The 17,531-nt window shown below is 44.8% G+C and overlaps 2 protein-coding genes across 5 annotated transcripts in view; one reads left to right on the top strand and one right to left on the bottom strand.

Moving 5' to 3' along the window:
* Nucleotides 1-17,531, top strand: part of LARGE1 (LARGE xylosyl- and glucuronyltransferase 1) — a 394,217-nt gene that overhangs the window by 207,724 nt on the left and 168,962 nt on the right. The window contains exons 4-5 of the mRNA XM_075855826.1: nucleotides 160-242; nucleotides 6,635-6,758. Coding sequence (XP_075711941.1) covers nucleotides 160-242; nucleotides 6,635-6,758 — 207 coding nt within the window. The remainder of the gene's footprint in view (nucleotides 1-159; nucleotides 243-6,634; nucleotides 6,759-17,531) is intronic.
* LOC142748662 (E3 ubiquitin/ISG15 ligase TRIM25-like) overlaps nucleotides 1-17,531 on the bottom strand; it is a 232,115-nt gene that overhangs the window by 85,366 nt on the left and 129,218 nt on the right. The gene's annotated exons all lie outside the window — the stretch shown is intronic.

Below are 17,531 nucleotides of genomic sequence, written 5' to 3'. Positions count from 1 at the left end.
CAGGACATTGGTCCAGCCAGAAGCTAAGAGACAATGATGAGACTTGTAGTCCGGTAGGAGGAGAGTCAGTTATAAGTTCTTCTTCCTTGGTGACCTGTAGTGATACTTATGTTGTTGACTTTCTACCTATTAAATAACAAGGTGTCTCTTATGTTGCAGACCATTCACGTTGCCATAGTGTGTGCGGGATATAACGCCAGCCGCGATGTGGTCACACTGGTGAAGTCGGTCTTGTTCCACAGGTAAAGTTGTTCTGTCTTATTCTATGGTGGTGGGGTGAAGTATAGACAATGTTATCTCTTCCCATCTGTGGTGTCTCATTGTTATCTCACTCCATGTCTCTATCTCGGTCTCTCCATTTTCTTCTCCCTCACTCTCCTTTTAACACTCTTCTTCCCAAACTCGCTGTCCTTCTCCATCTCCGCTCTCTTTTCTTCCTCTTCTTCCCTCGTTCCTTCTCTTTCCACATCACTGTCTCTCCATCACTGTCTCTCCATCACTGTCTGTCCATCGCTCTCTCTTCATAGCGCACTTGATGGCGCTCTCCATCTCTCTCTCTACCACTCGCTCTCTACCATTCTCCATCGCTCCTTCTCTACCACTCTCCATCGCTCCCTCTTCCCCTCTCCATCGCTCCCTCTCTACCACTCTCCATCGCTCCCTCTCTACCACTCTCCATCGCTCCCTCTCTACCACTCTCCATCGCTCCCTCTCTACCACTCTCCATCGCTCCCTCTCTACCACTCTCCATCGCTCCCTCTCTACCACTCTCCATCGCTCCCCTCTCTACCACTCTCCATCGTCCCCTCTCTCTACCATCTCTCCATTGCCCACTCGCTCCATCGCCCTCTCCATCGCCCTCTTAACCCTGTTACTTTATCTTTGTTGCACTCTCCCTCCCTCTTTCTGCTTTTCCCTCCATCACTCTCTTCTCTCCCCATTCCCTTGAATTTAGCTGAGCTGCAATACCAAACACAGCCACATGGACAAGAGTGGCGCTATTTCTGGGAGGAGAAAACAAAGACGATCCTCTTTCCTAATCTCATACAACCCTCTCTCTGCATCTCCTCCTTTCTGTATTTCATCTCCCTCATCCTTGGTTCCTTTTCCCCTCCCCCTCTCCGCTATTCTTTTACTATTGATCCATATGGGGCCCTAATCCCGACCCTCCGTCAGTGCAGGTCTCTACCAGACATTATTTATAATCTAATGGCTTCGCTAACTCCATACTTGACAATACATATTCTAGATGCACAAGACCTCAACGTAAAGATGGCCGACCCAAGGGAGACGACGACAGCGGGGGAGGGGAAGGTGAACTCCGGCTGAGGAGGGGAGAACATTAGTTAATAAAAAAGGAAACAACTTGGAAGCAATTTCTTTGTTCGACTTAAATGGTATTTTTATTGTAATGTTCTGCGTTCTCCACGTGGGAGGTGCGTCATCTTTCTAACCGCCGCCGCCATGTATCTACCGCGTACTAGGGATTCACGCTAAATATGCCGATCCTGTGTGGAGGAAACTTTTAATCTATCTTTACAATGTGAGATAAATGTTACATTTTAGGCCAATTTCTTCTATTTTCCAAGATGGGACTAAAACCGCGCGGAACAAAGATGAGAAATGTGACATTGGGGTAGAAATAAAACGTAATTGACGTTTGAATTTTTGTTTTAATTTGCAAAGATGGGAAATTATAATTACAGCATATTTACACCGAATTATGGATTATATACCACCGTCCCCTCCCCCCTGGCACACGTGGAGACGGACCACGTGGTGCCCCAGGCCTGGCAGTGAATGATGTTTTTAGATCTTATGACATAATTCTGGCCACCACTAGGGGGAGCTCACTCTATGTGGTTGTATGCAACTAATATTGAACTCAATGGTATCTGTATATCTCTGTACACAGGAAGCTCCCTCTAGTGGTGGCTACAGGTAGTCACTATAATATAGAGTCACAAGCAGAGGTAGCAGTTCAGTGCTGAAGTCTCTCCCATCACATGTCCCATAGCCGTGCCTCTAGCGTAGCACATCACTGACAACATGGGGTTAATGAACCAGCCAACTTGTTGATAAAAAGGATCGGTCACCTCTCCCGTCAGGTCCATTTTAATAAATACTTGTATTCCCCATAAAACAACAGCTCTGGATAAACTTTCCTTTTAACTTTGCATTATTCGGTCCCTCTATTATTCCTCCTAGAAATGTGTGACTTAATTGACAACTGGGTGTTACTATTTCCCTTGTCAAAGGGGCGTGTCCCTACACAGTCTCTCTCTGGCAGCACTAATTGGACAGTGCCTGAGTGTGCAGGGACACACCCAGTTGTCAATATATAAATTTCTAGGAGGAGTAATAGAGGAACGGCACAACATAAAATGTTCCAGAATTCTTATTTAATAAAGAATACAATTCATAACTAAAACAGACATGTCAGGAGAGGGGACAGGTGCTCTTTAAATGTGCAAGTGCTACTATTAGGGAGGAATGAGGATAAAGTCTGTATAATGACCCTCCATTCTCGCTCGGTCTGTAGAAATCATGCAGTACGTAGGGTCCTAGGCAATTCCTCCTGAGTAGACAAAGGAATCCATGAGAGGTGCTAAAATTATATTCAATTATAGGTTTACTGTACAAACTGGTGCAAATCCTAAAAGTGATGTCATCAGAAAATTTTGATGCCATCAGAGCTTTTTTTAGGCAGATTATACAGATGTTGGGGTTGTACAAGGGATACCAAAGCTAAGGTTTATCTTCTCTCCATTGGCTGTGCAGTTGAATATAATCTATTGCTCCCTGTTATCAGCCATTTAAGACTGGTTAGAGGTGGACTGTATATATGTATTCAATGTGATGAATGACAAAGTCCAGAAAATTCTCTGCCCCTATTTCATGTCACATATCTCCAGTGCGGAGAACCTCCATAGGTGTGAATAATATCAGCGGCTCCTCTTATAACGCTCCCGTATTATTATAAGCCGTCTCCTTTAAAGAGGATCGGTCACCTCTCCTGACATGTCTATTTTAGTAAACACTTGTATTCCCCATGAAATATCAATTCTGGAGCATCTTTTCTTAGAACTCTGCATTGTGTCGATCCTCTGTTATACCTCCTAGAAATGTATGAATAAATTGACAACTGGGTGTTACCCTTCCCCTTGTCAAAGGGGCGTGTCCATACATAGTCTCACTCTGTCAGCACTGATTGGACATTGTCAGTCTGTGTAGGGACACACCCCCAACTGGTAACACCCAGTTGTCAATTTATTCATACATTTCTAGGAGGAATAACAGAGGAACGGCACAACGTCGAGATCTAAGAAAATATGTTCCAGAATTGTTATTTCATGGGGAGAGTTGACAGGTCCTCTTTAGGGGTGAGTCGCCCTATAAACTCTCCAAATAGGTGATAAATATACAGTAGATCAGTCCTCCCTGACTGAGGGCTTGGACTTACCCCGAGGGTTCGTCAGATTTCCCAGTGATTTTAATCAGCAATGATTTGTCTCTGATTAATCCCGAGAACAGCAACTCAACTCCTTCACCCGAGTCCCGCAATGGATCCATCCTACGGCACGAGGTCCCTGCGTCCTTGGATTCTCGATGCCTTTGACGTTTCGTTTTTCTCCGCTTTCGTAGGGTTCTTTAACACGGATCTGTAATAAATATGTTAACGCTCGGAAGACCTAATCATGACACTGCCGAGGAAACTGCTTTGTCTAAAAGCTGCTGCCGGGACTGGTGCGGAACACAAAGCCGAGGCTCCGTTCAGATGAAAACTCCTCCGACAATTCAATTGTGGCCTCAGGTTCACTGCGTGAGGGAAACCAGGAGGAATTTCAGGCACAATCCAGGACCCGTCGTTATCCGTAGGGATGTCAGAGGAATAGGGAGCAGCAATCAAGTTCAGATGTACAGATGTAGCCAAGTTTATCTGGACCCTGATATCCTGTATATACTGTGATATCACACAACAAAAGCCATTGAAAAAGTCAGGTTAAAGTTTCTGGTCACTGTGTATTTAATGCGTTAAAAGTCCAGATAAAGATGACTACATCTGTATACAGGACTCCGAGCTCCGGGACGAGCAATGAAATGCAGAAAAATTCACAAAAATATAAAAAGGTGGCTTAAAGGAATTCTCCAGGATCTAGTATAAAAAAAAAAAAAAAGTCTTCTGTCCAAAGGATGGGTCCTCTATAGAGGGCAGGCTATAGAGGCGTGGCTTAAAGGGGGTCGTCTCTAGGTGCGGCGATGAGCGGGTCAGGCTTCTTGACCCTCCTCGGTAATACTCTGCTATCGCCAGGGGAAGCAATAGGATGCCACACATTTTAGAAATGTTTCATAACATGCCGGCCGTTTCAATGAATGACCGTCCATAGAATGCATGGAGGCGGCAGGTCTACCAGTGCCGGAGTCGTTCTAGGATCGGCTGTCTAATCTGGCACATAGAGGGGATCCTGAGCCCTCCTCTATGAAGCCCCTGTTTTGCCTTGCTAATTTCTCTCTACTTGTTCCTCCTATGGATGTGGGCACTCTATTAGACTGTGCCAGGAGAAGCTTAAAGGTGTTGTACAGGCTTCTTTCTGCTCCAAATAGCGCCAAACCTGTCCACGGGTTGTGTCTGGTATTGTAACTCCGCTCCATTGAAGTGAAAGGGTCTGAGCTGCAATACCACACACAACCTGTGGACAAGTGTGGCGCTGTTTTTGAAAGAAAGAAGCCATGTTTTTCTAATCCTGTACAACCCCATTAAATTTGGCACCATGCAACAAGCCAGTCTAGGGGGGGGGATTTTTTTTTTCACTTGCCCCTAATTTCACAATTGTAAAAGGTCTATGGTTTCATCTGCGTATAAATGTGATATGGATGGACATGCCCTTTAAGGGACCTTTCAATATACTCTGTAGCTCTGGGGTCAGAGTTCATCACGGTGCCCAGCGCTTTTAATACCCATTGAATACAACATCCAACGAGCTGATTTACGGCAGCGTCTTGTACCGATACCTGAATGTCCCCATTAGATTCTCTACATGTGTCTGTTCCCTAGAAATCTACACCCTGTGACTCCTGTAACACAATTATGTAAATAGCTGATTAAATACATAATTGCATTAAGAAACTTGACAAAACTGATCGCTACATACTGCAACAATGTCACGAATCCTCCCGGCGCCCATAACTTACAGCTCGCAGGTCGTTCTTTTGTTAACGGACCGCTCCACTAATTCCCCGGAGATGGAATTAGATTTTAATGGATCTCATTTGAATATCGAATGAAAGGATTTGTTCTCCGGAGTGCGCCAGGGGTGACACGTATCTATTAGAGGAAGAGTGCGCCGAGAAAAAAAGCGAGATCTTACTTCATCTACTCGCCGGTTGCGCTTTGTAGTAAAACGAATGTCAATTTTTGTGCCGTCGTGGAGGACACGGAAGACAAGGAACCGTTAAAAAAAAACTAAGACTTGTTTTGCCATAGAGTCCCACATCTACTTCTCACAGCTGGGGGTTTGTTACAATGTATTAGGTCTATTGACAGTGAGCTAAACAGTCTAGAATCCTGTACTGATACATTGTAACAAACTATCAGGACAGGAGAGAGATTGGTGCTCTTTATGTATTTAGCTCACACAGGATTGTGTAGACTGGATGTAAATTGTAGCAAACCCTCAGCTCTGGGAAGTATTAAGTATTTTAAAGGTTTTTCATCAGCATTATCCACTGACAGATCTTGTAGATGGCCAAGAATTGGATCACAATGTGTGTTACAATTTTTCGTTATACAATCATTAAAGGGGTTGTCTGGTTTAGAAAATCCAATATCAAATATCCTATTAGAAAATTGTGAGTTATTTGAGGGGTCCCTCAGGATCCTCATCTATTAGCCAGAGGAGAGCAGCTACAAAAAGCTTCTCTTGCTCTGGAGAACTCAACACATCCACCCATTACAATGACAGCTCATTCATTTCAATGGGCACCATGTAATGCTTCATTTCTCCTGTGGTGGCACTGCAGAGCAATTGAACACTTGCTTTCAGGTTTCCTGAAGATCACAGCTGATCACTGGTGGCCTTAGTAGGGAATCATTATTTTTGGGGGACTCTTAACAAAAATGGATGGTACACAGGGTACTTACTACCTCTTTATTAACCCCTTTAAGGGAATCAAGAAGATCTTTAAAGGGTTTTCCTCATAAATAACTTTCATGCTATAAAAGTGTGATCAATGGTGATCGGTCATCGTCTAACGATCCTAAGAATTAGGTCGTCCCTGATCCTCATCGTTGATGGAAAGGTGGCATTATGTGTGCGGTCCGTCTCCATGATGTGAATGGTAGGAAGATATTTGTAGGAAGACCCCTTTGTGCCAATTGCTCTTGGCAACTTTGGGAACCCCTATCCTGGGAAGATGGTGGCCAGACCAATAACTGGTGCCAGAAGATAAGAGATGAGACCTAGGACAGGACCTGCTGGTGACCAGGGCTTAGAAGTAATCTCTGCCAATTAACTAGTTGGGTGGTGAACGGAGCTTAGGAGGCTTCATCTGGCCCATCACGCCATGGCACCTGTAATCAGCCCTTGCCCTCCAGTTACAATAGACATTGACGTTTCGCTCTTGTCGTTTGCAGGAGGAACCCACTACACTTCCACCTCATCGCAGACTCTATTGCCAAGCAGATCTTGGCCACGCTTTTCGAGACCTGGATGGTTCCTGCGGTACGTGTGGATTTTTATGATGCTGATGAATTGAAGGTAAGAAATAAAACTTCACAACTCGCAATGAGCAATCAAAATAAATGTTCTGCCCTCCAGTTATGACCATGGATGCCGCTCTTCACATGGAAATCATCCTATAGATTGAGGGTTCGATAAAAATGTTCCCTCTAGATATGGTATAGTGCCAGCATCGGGCAAACCTGGGTGGATGCCAGGGCCTACTGAGCCTTGGGGGCACCATGGATATCTGGGTAAACATGCTTGTCATGATAAAGTTGGAGGAGACCGAGGACTCGTCGTTACTGTTGTCCAACGGCACAGATACTCGGGGAGTTGACCTTAGTAATATGGGTGGCAATTTGATTTCCATCCTTATTAGAAGTCCACTTGTAGCCTTGGCCACCACCAGGGCCGCCATCTTGCTGCCAATGGAGATGCCCACCGATTTCCCCAATCTTCATACTCCATCTAAGTACCTGACTGTCTTCAGCATTCAGGCTCTCTCATGAAGACAACTACCCCATTATTCGACCCAGGGACCCATGAACCGGTCCATAGGTCCGGCTCCTGGACCCATGAACCGTTCCGGATGGACCGGCTCTACCAGAGTGGGTGATGTTCTTACCTAGCTGCTCTCCGCTCCGGCTCATAGAGGGGGGCCCGAGCCGAGTACCCCTCCATAACGTCCATATAGACAGGGGTCGTCTTTATGAAACAAGTCGCATATTTACGGGAGGTCTTCTGTTGTCCGGCATTGGGTCACTGGCCAAGCAGGGACGACCTCGAAGGGTAGAGCTGGATGATGACTTCAGTAGTGCGACCTCTGTCTTAAGAATCATCAAGACTGAAGTCAATGGAACTCGAACCTCGAGAAAGTCATATCTTTCCGGGACAGGCGGGATACGACCCGAGTCATCATATAGTCCTTGCCTAAAATAATACCAATATGCGCCGAGCAGTGAGGGACTTGCAGAAGAATAAGGCGGGGGTGTGGTTTTCAGACGGTCTGTTCATCCTGATCTTTCCGGTTATGAATATAATACTAGAATTACAGTGAAGACTGACACATAGGCAGAGCATTAGAAAAAAAGAAGCGTAGTATATTGTACATAGCACTGCAGGTTCATAGGCCATTCACAGTCTGTAAAAACACAATCTGGATGTATTTGGGGGACGGGTTTTACCTTTACATTTTGACGCAAATTTAAAAATCCAATTGATTAGAATCGATTCAACGGCTGCTGATTGTCTAGAGGGTGACGTTGTCCTGGCGCCGCCTCTCGGAGGGGTAACATGACCCCGGTCTGAGTCAGCTCTTGAGATGAGATTGATGAATCACCCGGCTGTGCCCGTCATCTCTCTACGTTTCCATTCACGTCTAATCACTGCCACTTGTATCCAACCTCCACTCCAAACCTCATCATCTCCAGTCTATAGAGAAGACGGCAGGCATGGAAGAAGGAGGGCGGCCGGCAGTAACCCCATAATGGCAGCATTCAGGATAAGGCTTAGTTCACACCTCGTTTTTACTGTACGTCGGACGTGCACCACCACGACATTGATTTCTATGGTGTCGTTTGTGTTTACGTTTTGTGTGTTTATGTTCTGTCCTTTTTTTTTTCCACGTCCTGAAAATTCTAGTCTACTACGCTTTTCAGAACTTTTCCAAAACGTATAAGTTTTTATCCGTAATGGCGACGTATAAAATTTAAAACCCTGAGTTTGCATACGTAAACTGTATATACGTTTTTGTCGCCTTATATGGGAAATCTTGTTTACAAAGTTTGATTTAGCTGAAGAACAAAAAACGTATACGCCGTATACTACAAAAATAACGTAAGCGTATGTTACGAATGCATAGGTTTTTGTAACTTTAAAAACGTGTACGTCGTCGTGTACCACAAACGTGTTCATAAAACGAGATGTGGACTGAGCCTAAGACAGATTACCGGAAAGGCATGTACTAAATTCCCACTACCTCTATAATACATCCACCCTCTAACGACTTTAACACACGCACCCCTATACAACAATTACACCTTTACTCCCGTTACTAAAAGGCAACCAATCCACCGTCACCAAACAAACATCCCCTATAACTGGAACACAACCACCCCCTAACACTAAAAGACACTACACTACCTCTATAGTACAGACACCCTCTTACCACTTTAACACATTTACTTCTATACTACAATTACACATTCACTGCTGTACCACTAAAAGGCAACCAATTTACCGGTATAACACAAACATCCCCCCAGGACTGTAACACAGCCACCCCCCTAAGGGTATGTTCACAGTGTGTTTTCGGATGTTTTTCGGGCCGTAAATGGGCGAAAAATCGGAAGCAGAACGCCTCCAAACATCTGCCCATTGAAATCAATGGGAAAAACGGCGTTCTGTTCCGATGGGCCGTTTTCTTACGCGGCCGTTTTGAAAAACAGCCGCGTAAAAATACGGCCGCGAAGAAGTGCAGGACACTTCTTGGGACGTTTTTGGAGCTGTTTTTCATAGACTATGGAAAAAAGCTCCAAAAACGGCCGTAAAAAACGCAGCGAAAAACGCTGAGTGGCTTAAAAAATGTCTGAAAATCAGGAGCTGTTTTCCCTTGAAAACAGCTCCGTATTTTCAGACGTTTTTAGTCTAGAGAAATAGGGGACAGAAGGTAGGATCCAGCGCTGTAGTGTAGATAAAATGGAAACAGCGTTTCCAAGTTTAATGTCTTAGGTTAAAATGGAAGATCCAGTGGTATAGGTCCAGGGTGTAGATATCGTGGGAAGAGGGTATCCTCTCTTGCCTACGCGTTTCGGGCGTCACTGCGTCCTTAGACTTGGCTGTTTTTAGTCTAGTGTGTGAACATACCCTAAGTGGGTGTTTTTTTTACAGTGCTACTTACCCAGAATTCCCTGTTTCTTCCTCCAGTCCGGCCTCCCAGGATGACGTTTCAGCCCATGTGACCGCTGCAGCCAATCACAGGCCAATCACAGGCTGCAGCGGTCACATGGACTGCCGCTTCATCCAGGGAGGTCGGGCTGGATGTCGAAAGAGGGACGCGTCACCAAGACAACGGCCGGTAAGTATGAAATTCTTTTACTTTTACCTCGGAAAGGGCTGCCCCTTCTCTCTATCCTGCACTGATAGAGGGAAGGGGCTGCCGATTAGTGCAGTGTAATTTTGCAGCGAAAACGTGCCCGTAAATATGGGTGGAATGCTGGTGACACCGGACCCGTATTTACGGGAGGGAAAAAATACGTTTGTGTGCATGAGGCCTCATATTGTGATCGTAAGTCACTGTCCAGGGTGCTGAAACAGTTACTGCCGAACAGTTAACTCTTTCAGCACCCTGGACAGTCCTGACGTCGCCTAGCAACGCTCCCGTAATTACGGGTGCACACACGTAGTCACACGTAATTACGGGAGCCCCATAGACTTCTATGGGCCTGCCCGTGCCCTAATAACGGCCTAAAATAGGACATGTTCTATATTTTTCAACGGGCAAGCATACGGGGAGGTACCCGTGGCCAATAGAAGTCTATGGGCCCGTAATTACGGGCGTTTTTACATTCGTGTGCATAGGGCCTAACTCTATAGTACATCCACCCTCTAACGACTTTAACACACCCACCCTTATACAACAATTTCATACTTACGCCCCTATTACAAAAAAGGCAACCCATCTACCGGTATAACACAAACATCCCCCTACGACTAACACAACCACCCCCCTAACACTAAAAGACACTACACTACCTCTATATTAGACACCCTCTAACCACTTTAACACATTCACTTTACTACAATTAGACATTCACTCCCTTCTTACTATAAGGAAACTCATCTACCGTTACAAAACAAACATCCCCCTACGACTGTTACACAACCACCCCCCTAACACTGTAATAAATCCACCCCACTACCGCTAAAATACATCCACCCTCTAACCACTTTAATACATCCACACCTAAACCACATTCACTCCCCTACCACTTTAAGACAACCCATTCTTAACCACTCTATCACAACCACTATACACCTCTACCCATCTACCATTATAACACAAACACCCCTCTACGACTGTAACACAACCCGTCCTCTACCACATCACACAATAACTCACCACTGCTATAACATGACCCATCCTCTACCACAACCACCCACCATCACCCTAACAAAAAAATGTTTTACAGCCCTAACCATACCACCCACTTTTATATAACACAACCTTCAACCAACACTCACACAACCACAACTATATCACAGCCGCCCCCCAAAAAAACAACCCACCAACATCCAACACAACCACCTTCCAGAACTTTAGGGCCTTGTTCACATGAACGTGCCCGTGTGAATAAGGCCTAACACCAAGGCTTTCGACTACTAACACATTCACTCCACACCATTAATAAAAGACATCCACCAACTAACATTATAACACAGCCCCCCGCACCAATATGTTGTATCACGTACTAATAACCCTATTATTTCAGACCTGAAATACAACCCCAACACAAACACTCCCTACACCTAAGATAAGCACCCTATAGACGGGGACGGGGTCCCCTATTTGGACCCTCATCTATTAGCCAGAGTAGAACGGCTACAGAGACAGTCTCTGGGTAGAGCGTCAACGGGAACTGTGTAATACTTCATGCCTCCTGTGGTGGCGCTGTAGGTGAATTGAACACTTGCTGCCAGGTTCACAGATTACAGCTGATCATTAGGGATCTCTCCACAGCACAGTGTCAAACTGGGGTTACTAGGGCCCACCAGAGGAGATGAGTGCCCCCCACCATCTATACAGAGCACGCCCATTTTTTATTGCATCATAACACACAAAGGACATATTAATAAGATTTAATAGGTTATTTGTAAGCCTAACCCTAAAGAAATAGACCCTAGTAGAATGTGATTGGCTCCTCCAAATGGGATGGTCTTCTGCTGGACCTTTGTGTCAGAACCTGGGCCTACCGGGACTTATTGAAATTTGCAGGAAAGTGGGCGTTCTCAGGATGTTGTGTGGGCGTTCCTGGTTGGATCGGGGGTGGGGCTTAAAGTATGCCACGAATCGGGATGCAAATGTTGGGAAGTATGGTGAACGATCCTCCGATACTCAGACCATGCCACACCAGGTCACCCTGTGATCATTTTTAACAAGAAAGGGATGACCCAAAGTGAACAACCCCTTTAAGCAACTATCTTACAATGCTATATATTCCACTGCATTGGGTGAACCCTTTATAAGTGCCATCCGGCCGTAACCCTAGATGCCATAGAGCCATGCCAACATTATGTGGCCCAATGTGCGGCATCCAGGATCCGGTAGAGAAGTCTATGAGCTCTATTTAAATAAATGGGACCAGATCATTTTACGTTACATGGAAGAACCAAGTGAAACGCAGATGGCATGGACGCCAGACAACGGCCAAAAGCTGAAGAGAAGACAACAGTGCCCACAGCCCAGAGCCCATTGTCTTGCGTAGCAGGACGACAACAGGACTCGCAACGCTTGCCACCTAATTATAAGAAATCATGCCTATCATGACATCCCACAAGCATAATGAGTGCCCAGGGCATGGTGCCATCAGCTTGGTATACGGGCATTGAAACACATGCCCAGATGTACTCCAGGCAAAGCAGGTGCAGTTTTAGAATCCCCTAAATCTGAAGTGTTTGTGCAGATCTAAAGGACAAATCTTAAGGTTACAGCGCTCGCTGCACATTTATTAACATGACAGTACGTCCTGTTCTACCAGTAAAGTCAATATTTCATTCACTGCAGGGAAGTTTCATGCCCTCCTTGCCCTGACTTCCATAACACATGAATAGAATGTCAGAAATGCAGTGAAGACTGACACACAAGTAGTGCAATAGAAGGGAACTCCATAACAGTTGCCATTTGTGGTTGATAAGCCCCAAATTCTTAGACTTACCTTGAAGAAACACTCCAGGAAAACTGATACAATGTGTTATGCCCAGTGCAGGCCCAAAGGGGGTGCAAGACGTCAATCTTTGGTCCTTTTGAATCCCCGTGTCACGGAGTCGACCATTCAGGATTTTAATCTATCAACCTCACTAAAGAGTAGTTATAAAAAGTGTCTATCACTCTGGAGGACCCGGCATTGTACAAAAAGCCCATTGATTTCAATGAGAACTGTGTAATACTTCATTTCCTCTGTGGCGGCGCTGTAGGGAAATTGAACACTTACTGCCAGGTTTTCCCACAGATCACAGCTGATCGCTGGTTATACAAAGAACAGGACACCCTGTGATCAGTTTATTGTCAGCAAATTCTTCTAAGAAAAAGGGAATGTCCAAAGAGGACAAGCGCTTTATCCCCTTCCACCCCTGTAATATTACGTCACGGTCAGAGGGTCCTTTGCGCGAACCGCCGTACTATTACGGCACGGTGATGGGGTGGGCCTAATGGCTCCCCGAGTCTTTATTGTACGAAAGCCTGGGCCTAAAAGGCTGCATGTCAGTATACAGGAATATTGCAATGTATTATAGAAGCGACCAGGTTATCGCTCAGTCAAGTCCCATAGCGGGACTAACAAAAGTTCCCAAAAAAGTTCCATTCAATTTTTTATAAAAATAAGAAAAAAATCACCCAAAAAATGCTTTTATCGTCTGAAAAATGCAACATTTTTTTAAAAACGACCCATTTTTGGCTTTACCGCCTCCGTGTCGACCCATACTATAAAATGAAAACGTTATTTAGCCCTTACTGTGAACACCCTAAAAAAACAAACTATAAAACAAAGGCAGAATTGATGTTTTTGGTCATCTCGTCTCCCCAAAAAAATAAATAATAATTTTCAAAAAGTTGTAATGGTGCCCCATAAAAAAAAAAACACAACTTCTCCCGAAAAACTAAAAAAACGCACATATGGAGACGGAACAATATAAAAAGGTTTGGCTTTCGAAATGTTAAAAAAATAAAAATAATTGCTGCGTCCTTAAGGGGTTAAGTGTCTTTTTAAAAATTTCATAAAAGTCCCAATATTATCATTAAAGGAACACTCCATACAATACTCATACTCTGTTAGTCCTAGTGATAGAAGTCATGCTCCGCCCCCTCAGGATCTGCACGAGTTACAGAGAGTATTAGTGTTGCCTGGAGTGTTCCTTTAAGAAAAACTGGTAACCCCATCCTTTATAAGGGACTGGTATAATGAGGTACATGGCGCCTCGTGACTCCCGGAAGGTGACTACAGACTGGATATCCCTTCAGCCTATACCTGGTCATTGACTTTTACCGCACGGTAAACCAGGTTAAATGCAGCGAAATGACTCTCCGTAGTCGTTAGATTCAATCAGCGGCCATGTTTACCCATAAATCCCGGCACTTCGTTAGTATGAGCTGCAGAATGCACATGAACTCTCGGCTTAATTTAATTAAAGCATTAAGGTGAAGTCATAATGACAAATTGAGAGCCGTCAGGCATGAAAAGCCTTTCCCGTCTTCCCGGCTCTGCTGTTCCGGCCGCTGTTCACCTCGATCACTGGAAGGCTCAAAAACAGAACTATAAAATAAATCCTGGGGGGCACTGGATTGTGATCGCAATAGTGACCCTATACTGTATGTTCAGTCCAGGGTACTGTCACTTTAAGGGAAATGAGAGACGTAGGGCTAGTGAGGAAAGGGTTAAATAAAACCTGGAGATTGATCCATCATCTCTGTTTGCTGTCAGAGAATGGAAACATTTTTGTGTCCATTGATAATCTGAACAGAACGAGTCCTGCTCACACAGCTGAGGGTTTGTTAAAATGTATTAGTGAGCTAGACCTGACAGGAAAGATAAATCTCGATTTTGGACTGAATGACTTTTTGCTTTTTAGTCTGCGACATTTTGAGCTGCATTCAAATTTATTCTAGATTCCACCGCAAATCTGTCAGCACGGTGCTGACAGACACACCCCATTAGGGATCATATAATGAATTGCAATCTAAGGGTATGTGCACACACACTAATTACGTCCGTAATTGACGGACGTATTTTGGCCGCAAGTCCCGGACCGAACACAGTGCAGGGAGCCGGGCTCCTAGCATCATAGTTATATACGATGCTAGGAGTCCCTGCCTCTCTGCAGGACAACTGTCCCGTACTGTAATCATGTTTTCAGTACGGGACAGTAGTTCCACGGAGAGGCAGGGACTCCTAGCATCGTACATAAGTATGATGCTAGGAGCCCGGCTCCCTGCAGTGTGTTCGGTCCGGGACTTGCGGCCGAAATACGTCCGTCAATTACGGACGTAATTAGTGTGTGTGCACATACCCTAATACACAGCACGGTTTGTGTCTGGTGTAAGTGTTTTATTTCTGACTCAACAGCACAGCCAAGTATGTTCTACATGAGATGTGAGCTACAACCTGAGAGCTAACAGGAAAGCAGCATCAATTTGAGTCCAGCTCTGTAGTATAAGATATACTCAGTCTAACTCAAGATACATACAAAATAAGTAAAGGAAAGAATCTCTAAAGATAAACAATGTAATGTATGTACACAGTGACTCCACAGCAGAATAGGGAGTGCAGCTCTGGAGTATAATACAGGATGTAACTCAGGATCAGTACAGGATAAGTAATGTATGTACACAGTGACTCCACAGCAGAATAGTGAGTGCAGCTCTGGAGTATAATACAGGATATAACTCAGGATGAGTACAGGATAAGTAATGTAATGTATGTACACAGTGACTCCACCAGCAGAATAGTGAGTGCAGCTCTGGAGTATAATACAGGATGTAACTCAGGATCAGTACAGGATAAGTAATGTAATGTATGTACACAGTGACTCCACCAGCAGAATAGTGAGTACAGCTCTGGAGTATAATACAGGATGTAACTCAGGATCAGTACAGGATAAGTAATGTATGTACACAGTGACTGCACCAGCAGAATAGTGAGTGCAGCTCTGGAGTATAATACAGGATGTAACTCAAGATCAGTACAGGATAAGTAATGTAATGTATGTACACAGTGACTCCACCAGCAGAATAGTGAGTGCAGCTCTGGAGTATAATACAGGATGTAACTCCGGATCAGTACAGGATAAGTAATGTAATGTATGTACACCGTGACTCCACCAGCAGAATAGTGAGTGCAGCTCTGGAGTATAATACAGGATGTAACTCAGGATCACTACAGGATAAGTAATGTAATGTATGTACACAGTGGCTCCACCAGCAGAATAGTGAGTGCAGCTCTGGAGTATAATGCAGGATGTAACTCAGGATCAGTACAGGATAAGTAATGTAATGTATGTACACAGTGACTCCACCAGCAGAATAGTGAGTGCAGCTCTGGAGTATAATACAGGATATAACTCAGGATCAGTACAGGATAAGTAATGTAATGTATGTACACAGTGACTCCACCAGCAGAATAGTGAGTGCAGCTCTGGAGTATAATACAGGATGTAACTCAGGATCAGTAATGTAATGTATGTACACAGTGACTGAACTTTGATCAGAGGTTAATATGTAGGGGGCCCTGGGTATATGAGGGAGTCTACAGGTAGATATAAGAGGTCTTCTGTTGTTGATGGGGTTAAGCGGTTTAGTAGGGAGCAGCTGGGGATGACTTGCACCACATGAAGCTTCTCAGACGAGTATCAGCTTTGTATCCGGGATTATCTCCCCGGCCGGTGTTACGGAGCAGAGATTACAGGCCTGGTGCCGGTGTTAATATCGGGATGATACCTGTTCTGTAAGAGGCTTCTGAGCCGGATCTCCCATGAAGGTGATTGTGTCGTCGCCGCCGCCGCCTCTTCCTGACGTCCAGCAGCTTCTGTCCTGCGAACCTTCAGCGCTTACCTAAATACTCGCAGCCCCTCAGCTTATTAGTCTCATTTGCATAAGCAAATTAGGCTGCATTGTTCTTGTGCAACATTGAATTTATCCTAATTAGACTGGGGACGTGCGGTGTCCCTAATTATTAACAGTGGGTTGGACGCTCAGTCCTCGTTCCATCAGGGCGGCCTTCCCTGTGTTGCTACATTAACCTTTTGCAGTAATACAGCGGTGGAGGAGTCACATGGAAAGTTCATTTTGGAAAAGTAGATGAAGGACAAATGGAGGTCTAGATCAGAGCAGCCAATCAGAGTTCAGCTGGCAGATTTTTCATGCGCAGAAGTAGCACCAGCAGAGGGCGCTAGAGGAAGTGATTCAGAGGTTGCAGCGGCTTTGTCTAATATGAGGACGCTTTAACTACTGTGGGGGCACTACAACTATGATGGGGGCAGTATGTGATAGCTGTAAATATTGTGGGGGCACTTTTGTGGCTGGGGCTCTAGGGGGCCATTGTAACTACTGTGGGGACACTACAACTATGATGGGGGCAGTATGTGATAGCTGTAAATATTGTGGGGGCACTTTTGTGTACCCTAACTACTCTGAGGCTCTAGGGGGCCATTGTAACTACTGTGGGCACCCTACAAGTATGGTGAGGATAATATGGTGGCATTGTAACTACTGTAGAAGCACTATGGTTTGATATAACTACTGTGGGGGCACTAGGAGGGCATTATAACTATTATGTGGATATTCCAACTGTGGTGGAAACAATATGAAGGTACTGTAACTATTGTGGAGGCACTATGGTTAGCCATAATTACTATGGGATACTACAACTATGATGAGGGCAGTATATGACAGCTGTAACTACTATGGGGGCACTATTGGACATTGTAACTATTGTGGGGCACCATAGGAGCATTGTAACGACTTTTGGGATACTACAACTATTATGGGGGCAGAATATTGGACCTGTAACTACTGTGAGGGTACTATGGGGAACTGTAACT

Source organism: Rhinoderma darwinii, chromosome 3 (assembly GCF_050947455.1).
Source record: "Rhinoderma darwinii isolate aRhiDar2 chromosome 3, aRhiDar2.hap1, whole genome shotgun sequence".
NCBI classification, from domain to species: Eukaryota; Metazoa; Chordata; class Amphibia; order Anura; family Rhinodermatidae; genus Rhinoderma; species Rhinoderma darwinii.
The sequence above is the reverse complement of the archived record's forward strand: the minus strand, read 5'-3'. Positions and strand labels throughout refer to the sequence as shown.